We start from the raw sequence: 11,489 nt of genomic DNA, 5'->3' as shown, positions 1-11,489 counted from the left end.
TTTACACAAGATTGCCATGATAAAAAGGTTATCGACCTAGAGAAAGAGATTTCTTTGAGTTCTAATTTAGGAAATAAAGATAAAACTAAAACTCGACAGCTTGAAGATCGCCAAAGAAGAAACAATTTACGTTTCGAAGGAATTTTGGAAAACGATTCAGAAAGTTGGGATGATTCTGAAACTAAAATACAAAACTTACTAAAAAATAAACTTAATGTAACTGGAGTAAATATAGAAAGAGCTTATCGGACAGGTAAACCTGATTTAAATAAGCCAAGAACAATTGTGATAAAACTACTTGACTATAAAGATAAGATAAAAATACTAAAAAATGCGAACAAACTTAAAGGCTCCGGAATATTTATTAACGAAGATTATTCAATTGAAACAGCGTTGATACGGAAAAAGCTTTTTGAAGAGAGAAAGTTGCACAGGACAAACGGTAAATATTGTATTGTTGTATATGATAAATTAATTATAAAGGAATTTAGGAAAACAAGTGCCATCAATTAAATTCTTTAAATTTTTATACTTTTTGGTTCTTAAAATTACTCTTATTTAAATAACTGAGGAAACTGATTTGTCAAACTTTTAATTTAAAACATTTAAAATTAAAAATTCGATCCTTTTAAATCGCAATTCTGATCCTGATATTAATTTTTGTAATGATGATGAACTAATTAAAAATATTAGCCCATTATATTATAACCCATACTCAAAAGACATTACCAAAGGAATGGATGATAACTCATTTTCAATTCTTCATATTAATATTAGGAGTTTAAAAAAAAATTTTGAATCATTAAAACAGTTTCTATATAAAATTAAAATTAATTTTCAAATTATTTGTCTTAGTGAAACATGGTGTCAAGACAAAAATGTTGAGAACGATTCATATTTCCAAATACCGAATTACAATGTAGTCCACCAAATTAGAGACCTGGGCAAGGAAGGCGGGGGTTTATGTATGTTTATTAAGAATTCATTGTTATTCAAATTTAATTCAAATTTAAGTTCAATCACAAATGATTATGAGTCATTATGTGTGGAAATCATTAATAAAGCCTCAAAAAACATTGTCGTGCATGCATTATACAGACCACCATCAGGAAATATTAATGCGTTTAAAGATCACATTAAAAATTTAATAGAAAATAAATTGAATTTGAATAAAAGTGTTTATTTCGTGGGTGACATTAACCTTAATATTTTGGATTATGACGTAAATAAACAAACGAATAAATTCTTTAATGTCATTTTTCAAAGTGGATACATTCCAATAATAAATAAACCTACGCGTGTGACTAGCGGTAGTGCAACGTCAATAGACCAAATTATAACTAATGAATTTATCTATACAAAAATTAAAACTGGAATATTTAAAACGGACATTTCGGATCACTTTCCGATTTTTATAATATCAAATAAATGCATTCAGCCTGATGCTTATAAAAAAAAAAGTTACAACACGAATTATAAACGATACATCCATAAAATACTTTCATTATCTTATATCGTGTGTAAATTGGAACGAGACGCTAAAAAACCAAAATGCCAATGAAGCCTACGATATCTTCTTAACTGAATTTCTTACTCATTATAATGAGCATTCCCTAAAATTACTAAATTAGTCAAATCGAAAACGCTTTTAAACCCATGGATAACGAAGGGAATCCTTAAATCTTCCAAAATTAAACAACGATTATATTGTAAGTTTCTTAAAAAAAGAACTTTGGTAAATGAAACTACTTATAAAAGTTATAAACGTTTATTTGAATCTGTTCTAAAACGCTCAAAAAAAACCATTATTCTGAAAAATTAAAGAAAAACAACAGTACACAAAAAACATGGAACATTATTAAAGAGGTAATTAGCAAGAAAAATCTGGACCGAAATGCACTTCCAACTAATCTTAAAATTAATAATAACTTAATTGTAAATAAATCATTAGTTGCAGAAACACTTAATAACTTTTTTGTTAATGTAGGTTCGAATTTAGCCTCTAAAATAAGACCATCTCAGACAAACTTTCGTTCATACCTAATACCAAATAATTCTGTCATGTCTAATCATGAACTTACAGAAGATGAATTATTAAACTCAGTTTCTTTACTAAAACTTAATAAAAATTCGGGTGCTGATGATGTCAGTAGTATTGTCATTATTAAATCAATAAGTTTTATAAAAATACCACTTTTACATATTTTTAATTTATCTTTAAAACACGGAGTTTTTCCTGAAAACTTAAAATGTGCAAAGGTTACACCAATCTATAAAACAGATGATCCTTCTGATGTCTCAAACTACAGACCAATCTCAATTCTTACCTGCTTTTCCAAGATTTTAGAACGTGTTATGTATAACAGACTGTTTTCTTTTTTAACTAATAATAAAGTTCTTTACGATAAACGATTTGGGTTCAAATCTGGCCATTCAACCGATCATGCAATCATTCATCTAGTACACGAAATATTTAAAGCTTTTGATGAAAACAAATTTACTTTAGGCGTCTTTATTGATCTAAGTAAGACTTTTGATACGGTGGATCATAATATTCTCCGGCACAAACTTAAAAATTATGGTATCATAAGTTTTAACTTAGCATGGTTTAAAAGTTATCTAGCAAACAGGAAACAGTACATCTCGTTTAATGATAGTAAAACGGATTTAGCGACAATTTCCTGCGGCGTCCCTCAAGGATCAATTTTAGGGCCCCTTTTATTCCTCATTTATATAAATGACTTACATAAATTTTCAAGTATCTTAAAGTCAATCCTATTTGCAGGCGACACCAACTTATTTTATTCTGATAAGGATATTAATTCTTTATTTGAAACAGTAAACAAAGAGCTTGCAAAACTAAGTGAATGGTTTATAGCAAATAAATTATCCATAAACATAAAAAAAACAAAATATACTTTCTTCCATCGTCTTCATGAAAAGAAACTCATCCCATTAAATCTTCCAATTTTAGTTGTAAATAACTCTTGTATAATAAGAGAGCGTTCATTGTTATTTCTTGGTGTTGTTATTGATGAAAATGTGAGTTGGAAGGAGCACATAAATATAATTCAAAATAAAATTTCGAAAAATATTGGTCTACTTTACAAAGCTAAGCAGTTATTAAATCAAACCTGTTTAAAATACATTTATTTTTCATTTATTCATAGCTAAGTTATGCAAACGTTGCCTGGTGTAGCACTAACGAAACTAAAATAAATAAACTATTAATTAAACAAAAGCATGCTTTAAGAATTATTGGAAATGTAGATCGTTTCTCACACACCAAACCTCTATTCATTAAATTTAATATTCTCAACGTATTTCAACTAAATCTTTATCAAATTCTTATTTTTATGTTCAAAGTTAATAAAAAAATAGCACCTATTTTATTTAACTCTTTTTTGGAAAAAATATTTCATCTATACCCAACGCGATTTTCAGAAAACAATTATGTTCAACCTAAAACCTATTACTCTGTTACTAAGTTCTCAATTGCTAACAGAGGTCCTAAACTATGGAACATGCTATTAAATAATGAGTTAAAAACTATTTCTTCTATTAAACAATTTAAAAACAAACTTAAGCAAAAGCTTTTAATAAATGACAACGAATTAAAATTTTTCTGAAGCCTTTGATTAGGAGTAATCACGTTTGTCTATTTCTTTATATAAATATGGTTTAAATATATATTCTATATACAGTTCAATTTGTACATTATGACGTTGTTTTTTATCTGATATAATAAACTTTACATATATAAAAGACACATCATGATATTAAAAATGTTTTTAAAAAATGTTTTTTTTGTTTTGTTTGTTTGTTTGTTGTTCGTGTATTATCTGTTATTTTATGATTTAAATTTAAAAGGTTTATAAATCTAAAACCAGTTAGGAAAAAAATAATTTAATTAAAATAATTAATTAAAAAATCTTCGTATACTTTTGGATATATTACACTGTAATATAGCGTAAAATGTTTTTTAGTTTTTATTTATCGTTATTTTATTTTAACGCAACGTTTTGTTTAACGTTTATTTAACGAGTTACTTTGTTTTGTATTTTTATTATTGTCATTTTTATTTAAAGGGGCTTGGTGATAAGACAGAACTTGTCTTCTTCTTGCCCCAGCCATGTATTTATATATTTGTATTGCATAAACTTGTAAACTTTTCTTATCGGCGAAATACATAATAATAATAATAATAATAATAAAGTTCACCAGACCTACTTGCTCTTTGTGAGACTAATTTGAGTTCGGCTGTCTCATCATGTGATTTAAGTGTTGACGATTATCTTCCTTTAACTCGTAACTTCCTTTAACTTAGACTCCAATAATTACATGCTTGCCCTGGGAATTTACATTCGTAAGAATTCACCCATTTGTCGGGAAAATAGGTTTGAACCCACAGACTATTCTTTTGTGTGCTTTCTTTAGCACCACTTCACTTGATGCGTTGCCTTTCTCTTTGTTCTATATTGCTCTCCTTTATCTTAAGACTGCTCTCTTATTGATGTTGTTTCTGATCGAATTGATCAAGCCCTCTCTCTTTATCCATCAGATGATAACCAACACTCTCTGATTGCTTGAAGGGAACATTTGAGCTTGAAAAGGATCTCACTTCTGCTACAGCATGGGGCTCACAGTGGCTGGTGAACTTTAATTCTGATAAAACTCAATTTTTTTACAGGTAATCGTTATCGCAATAATTTAGATTTTCCTAATTTATGAACAGTAATTTACTCGATGAGTCATCTACCTTCGTTTTTTAGGATTAACTCTTACTTCTGATCTTTCTTGGAAACCGTATATCAAATCCGTTGCAAAATTAGCATCTGGTGAGGTTGCATCTCTTTATCGAGCTCGACACTTTCTTACTACAGATTCTATTCTTTATCTCTATAAATCTGAAATCCGTTCTTGTATAGAATACTGTTGCCATATCTGGGACGGATTATCTAATGATGCCTTTTCTATTTTAGACAAGGTGCAAAAAAGCATCGTAAACATAGTTGGACCTGCTCTTGCAGCAAACCTCCAACCATTATCACACCGTCGTAACGTTGCTTCTCTTTCTCTTTTTTACAAGTACTATAATGGGCACTGCTCTAAAGAGCTAGCGTCTCTTGTGTTATCTACTAAAATTCATTTACGTGTTACTCGTCATTCTATTAAGTATCATCCTTTTTCTGTGACTGTTCCTAAGTGCTCTAAAAACTCTTATTCTAGTTTTCCTCGAACATCAGTTCTTTGGAATTCGCTTCCTTCAATTTGTTTCAATTTCCTGATTCATATAATTTGCAATGTTTTAAGTCGTCTGTCAATCGTTATCTTCTCTCTTTCAGTAATTTCAAACTCTTATAGTGGCTGCTTGCAGCCTTGTTGGAAGCAAAGATGTAAAAAAAAAAAAAAAAAAAAGAAAGAAAAAGATAATCATATTGATTCGCTTATATTGATTGACTTTCATTATGACATATTAGTTATGTACAGGCTCGTACCGAAGGGGCGTGTACCCGTCAGCACGAGCATGACGGTAAAAAATTTACATATTTACTAGATGACATTTCTTTCATTTATTAAACGGTGATTATAAATTACTTTACATATTATTTTTTCAGAAAAAACATGACGTTGTCATGACAAACGTTGTCTGAAAATATTTTACATTTCTAAGATCATTTAAGATATGAACAAAAATAAATAGTTTTAAAACTCTATGGGAAGTGATTTAAACACGTCATAATTTATTAGACACGTCATAATTTATTAGAGTGCCAAAGTGCAATGGTAATTACATATTTTACCTAAACCAAAAAAAAAAAAATTCTTATAAATACAAAAGCAAAAAAGTTTTTTGTTAAACATAAAAAAATTAAAACAACGCTTAACAACTTAAAAGAAAAATAAAAAAATAAATTTAATAAAATATAATTACACCTAAGATTATATTAAATCTTTCTTTTTATAAAAATACGATTCAAAAACTGCTTCTATCAAATTTTGAAAAAACGTGGCAAAGATGTATATTGTATTATAGGTGACGTGGATTCAAGCTGCAGAGATATCACGTAACAACTAGCCGCTTCATTATATTGACCATAAGATTCCAACACAGTGCCTAAGTCATTCCTAAATAATCAACAGACTTATAAACATGCTTATTATGGGCGAATATCAAAACAACTGAAATGAATAAACAAAACAAATTTTACCACGCCGTATGATTGGTAGTATCTTTTTGAACACACCTACGTAGAGTTTTCTCTGCCAAACATAATTCTCCTTCATCAAAATACATCATTCCCTAGATTTTAAAACATTGAAAAAAGTGATACTAAAGAAATAAATAACAAAAATAACAATAACAATAGTAAAACAAACCAATCTTTGGGCTGCAGACTTATGTTCAGGTTGAACAGCGAGAGCGCTTTCGTAATTAATTCGGGATTGTTGAATATTTCCAAGCAATTCACTTAACCTACCACGCTAAAGAAATTTTTTTTTAAAGAATATAAAATGTTTTAACTACAAAAGCTAATATATTTAAGAAATTTACAAAGCAACCAAGATTTATATGTCGACACACTTTCTTTTGTTAGTGTGGCGGCAACACCCAAAAAGCGTTAAAATAACATTTTATCATCATGATCATTAAATTTTCATGAAAAATTGAAGTTAAGTATGAGACCCACACTTTTTTAGAATTTAAACTTAAGTAAGTGATGCCCTCACATTTAGAATTGGAATTGATCATTAAGGTTTTATATTATATTTTAGCAGAAGCATTTTTGAAGTTTATTTTAAATTCAGCTAAAAAACGGAAACAAATTGCGCAAAGAAATTTGTTATATATCTTTATAAATTTTATTTTACTTAAAAGTTCATCACATTTCAGAAAACTTAATGATTGCAACAACTTAAATAGCAAAATTTTAAACAATCCTAGACATTTTCCTACCTATAAGAAACTAACCTATAACACAGGTCAACAAAAAAAATTTTTTTTTCTGGTGCCGAGCAAACAATTTGTTTTTTGTGTAGCATTTCTCATTTTGATTTCAAATATATAACTCTTTTTTCACCATCAGGTCAAGTTGTAAAGATATTTAGGTTCAAATCTTAAGTATTTAGGGTAAAGTCCCTAATATTGTCGAAAAAAAAGTTATTCAAAAGTATGTCAACCTGGGTCTCAAAAGAAGCGTATTTTCATAGAGATTTTAAAAATGTTATTCATTTGTAATAAAAATAAGTATTTTGTGTATTTTTGGTGAATAACATTCTGTTGACTTTTTTTTAAGAGTCTTTAGCATTTTTTCTCATAATTTTTTTGTCAATAAATTTTAAGGAAAAATATTTATGTTTTCTAAAATCTCTATGAAAATACGCTTCTTTTGAGACCCAGGTTGACATACTTTTGAATAATTTTTTTTTCGACAATATTAGGGACTTTACCCTAAATACTTAAGATTTGAACCTAAATATCTTTACAACTTGACCTGATGGTAAAAAAAGAGTTACATATTTGAAATCAAAATGAGAAATGCTACACAAAAAACAAATTGTTTGCTCGGCACCAGAAAAAAATTTTTTTTGTTGACCTGTGTAATTAACTTAGAAACCTACTTATAATTAACAATTTTATTTTTATTTTACTGTTTAAATTTTAAGAACATTATAGAGTGAACATTTGATAAAATTAAAAATTAAACAAAGCTGTCGCCGATTTTTTGCAAAACAGCTTAAGCGTGGCAACTTCCAAACCTCTCTTTTTAAATAAATAGGAAAAAAAAAAGTATAACTAATTAAAATTTTGACGTTTTAAAGTTTATTTTTTTCTTTCAATAATTTTTTTTATATTGCATTAAAAGAAAATCATTTATTAAATTTATTACATTTAAAAAATCTCGTCTATTACCTTTTAAAATAAAGACAACAATTTTTAACATTATAAATATATATTTAGTAAATAATTAAAATATATAGAAACAAAACTTTTTAAAATAAAATAATATAAGTTATATAGTTAAGCTTTATATAATTATGTTTATATATGTTTGATATATTTATTTGTGTTTTTATATTCCAGTTACTTTATATCAAATTTTGCATTAATAATTTTTTATTTGTTTATAATTTTTTCTTTCTGTTTTTATTTTTTAAAAGCGTTATCAAAAACTTAAACTTTAGCACATTTTGACGATATAATATTTACATAATTTAATCACCCCAAAAAAAGTTTTTTCCGGAGAAACAACCTACTTTTCCCCGGAAACACTTGTTAACTATATATATTTTCGAGAAACAGTGAAATAACTAAATCTGATACTAAATCTATTCAATATGTCCACTTAATGAGAACTTGATGCATTTCATAAATTCACTTTTTAATTTTTAACCATAGTTGATCTAGTAAAAACAACAAAATTAGAATAACCTATATCAGTTACTCAAAAATAAAAATAAAAAGGTAGTCATAGTGTGATAACTGTAAATGAAAAAAATTAATAAATTATTAAGGAAATTCATTTTTTTAATATGCAATCCCTTATTTATTAATTTATGAGAAACATTAAACGCCGTCTCCCTAATAAAAATATCGTTTCACAAATTATGGTAGGATTGCGAAGAATAATTGTTTTGTTTATTCTTTTTTTCTTTCTGATAGCTTTATCACTTTTTACTTGGAAAAAATCAATAACGGAAATTAAAATTACAAACGAAACGTGGCTGGAAAACGAACTTCAAAACTTATTCAATAGAACAGAAAACCTAAAAAGAAAACTTTCAGAAGAGCAAAAACTTTTAGAGTTAACAAAAAGACTTACACGATTTCCGCGTATTTAATAGAATTTTAACAAAAAATTGTTTTAGTTTTTATATTAGAAATAAGGAAGCTGCTTTCAACATTATTGCAAAAATCTTTGTATCGATAAAGAACGTCATCATCAAATTAAATAAATTTTTTTTAAAAAGAAAACAATTAACGATGGAATAATAATTTATAAACTTAAAAATGTCATTCTCCAAGGAATTTATTTTAATAAATTTTTTTTAATAAATAAAAAAAATGTTTCATTTTTACTATTTTTACTTAAATGTTTATTTTTATTAATGACTGTTTTATACTTTTTATGGTTATGCCGAGTTTCAGTTTATATATATTACATGTATGTATGTATGTATGTATGTATGTATGTATGTATGTATGTATGTATGTATGTATGTATGTATGTATGTATGAATACATATATATATATATATACATATATATATATATATACATATACATATATATATATATATATATATATATATATATATATATATATATATATATATATATATATATATATATATATATATATATATATATATATATATATATATATTCCTACTGGCACATCTAGTTTCTTTTGCGGATTAAATAAACCTGTATCGACACGTGTTTGTCACGATCCAGACGTAAACCAAAAACACGTGTATCAAACAACAATCCTTACGGAAAGTTATTATAATATATTACCACGTTTCCGTAACGGTGAAACCATTAATATTTTAACTGGTATTTATGGTAAATAGTAATAATTAATTTCACGGAATGAAAACCATTTTTGACACATGTTATTCTTTTTGTTTTAGAAGGTTTTAGACACGCAACAGAAACCAAGCGTAACTTTTTTTCTGAGTAGTGCCTGCTAGGATATATTAAATTTAGTATCATACTAAACGTTTATCAGAAATTTAACGTATCACAATAATTTAACGTATAACGAATAAAAGTTTATCGCTTATTGAAATTCAACGAAACCGCAACAAGTCGAGAACTTGGGTAGGATAGAGCGGGGTTAGTTGAGCAATTTTAATAAAATCTAACAGATCTCATGAACAATGCGGCGGATTTACATTTTTCAATATTTTATGTTTTTGATTTTTTTTGAGAATATATTACCTAAAGTTTACAGAGCTGCTCAGCTTGCCCCAGCGGGGTAAATTGAGTAATAGTATGGAGTAAGTGGAGCAACCAACATATAAATGAATATGCATGGTACGAAACTTGGGTGAATCACAATAAAGCTTTCACTAACAGTAAACGTGTGTATAATTTATAAACTTTTATACACTTTAATGACGTAAGTAAAAGAAGAGAAAAACTTAAATAGTAAGAAAGTGTAATAAAATATTATTTTATACAAATATCTTGAACTTTGAAGCCCGATTAAAAAATTATTAATTTTAAAAGTATATATAAATAATGTACCGCTAAGTTATCAAAGTTGTTTCTTTATGTTTGATAGTTTAGTTAGGGCTGCCATTGTCCTGATCTTTTCGCTGGAGAACGCGATAAAAGTTTTAATTAGTTTAGCACTGGGCTCTCCTCCGTAAAAACCGGGACAATGGTAGCCCCCTAAGTTTAGTTGTATTTATTTTTTCAAAGCTGCTCAATTTACCCCTACTAGACAAGATGACACATGAGTTAGGTTTTAAAAAGAACAGTAAGACTTAAGAAAAAACGGTTAATTTTAATCGAAAGTCCGATAAATTGGTAAAATATCAACACTTCAGTGATGGCAAATAAAAAATTAATAAACATACAAGAGAAAAATAGTAAAACTTGCGAAAATCATCTTTACCTACGTGATTTTAAGCTGCTCTTCCGAAAGTTACACTTAAAAAATTTAAAAAAATACACTTTAGGTAACGCTTATACGAAAAACTTTTTTTTCGCAAGACTGAGGTGCGAAAAAAAAACTTATGAAGATCATTTTGAAAGAAAAATTCTGCAACAGCCCTTTACGAAAAAGTCCTTTTGAAACATCCACTTACAAAAAAGATTTTAAAGCATTTATTAAAACTGATAAACAAAACAACAATAAAGTTGTTAGTTTTTATTTTAAATAATGCTGTTAAATAATTTAAAGTACACAAACACACACATATAACGATTGGCGATTTGCAAACACATGCATACATTGATTGGTAATTTGCAAACACACACGCATATATTGATTAGTGATTTGCGATGTACTTTGTCATATTTGCTTTGAGCATGAAATCAAGCAATTTCTCGCAATACCAAATACGCGAACCGAAATACCAATCAAGCAATTTCTCAGTTATAACTTTTTGGCTTATGTAAATCTTTTATTATACATTTTCCATTTATTCATCGAGTTTTTGTTTTACGATATTGACATATCAAAAAGTTTTTTTTTCATATTAGACACTTCTGCATGAATTTCATTTAGTGGTTCTAAATTTTCTTCTTTTTACGATATTCACTTTATTGTCATTAATTAATTCCCGTTCATTGGAAGACATTTTAGAACTAAAATTTTATGAAAGTCTATATTTATTCATATAAATTTGTAAACCCAATTGACACTTCAGAATTGACACGAGACAATTGACACTTGAGAATATCAATAAATAATTAGCATATAGTTAGTAATTTAAGCGTATTAGATTAATAAAACATAATTAAATATAAT

The 11,489-nt window shown here is 27.2% G+C and overlaps 1 protein-coding gene across 1 annotated transcript in view; it reads right to left on the bottom strand.

Annotated features, from left to right (window-relative positions):
* Positions 1–5,549: 5,549 nt before the first annotated feature.
* LOC100206479 (tetratricopeptide repeat protein 7B) overlaps positions 5,550–11,489 on the bottom strand; it is a 58,587-nt gene continuing 52,647 nt past the window's right edge. The window contains exons 20-22 of the mRNA XM_065806213.1: positions 6,382–6,486; positions 6,213–6,304; positions 5,550–6,129 (exon numbers count right to left, since the gene is read on the bottom strand). Coding sequence (XP_065662285.1) covers positions 5,994–6,129; positions 6,213–6,304; positions 6,382–6,486 — 333 coding nt within the window. The 3' untranslated portion in view covers positions 5,550–5,993. The remainder of the gene's footprint in view (positions 6,130–6,212; positions 6,305–6,381; positions 6,487–11,489) is intronic.

The sequence above is a fragment of the Hydra vulgaris genome, chromosome 09 (assembly GCF_038396675.1).
Source record: "Hydra vulgaris chromosome 09, alternate assembly HydraT2T_AEP".
Lineage (NCBI taxonomy): Eukaryota > Metazoa > Cnidaria > Hydrozoa > Anthoathecata > Hydridae > Hydra > Hydra vulgaris.
The sequence above is the reverse complement of the archived record's forward strand: the minus strand, read 5'-3'. Positions and strand labels throughout refer to the sequence as shown.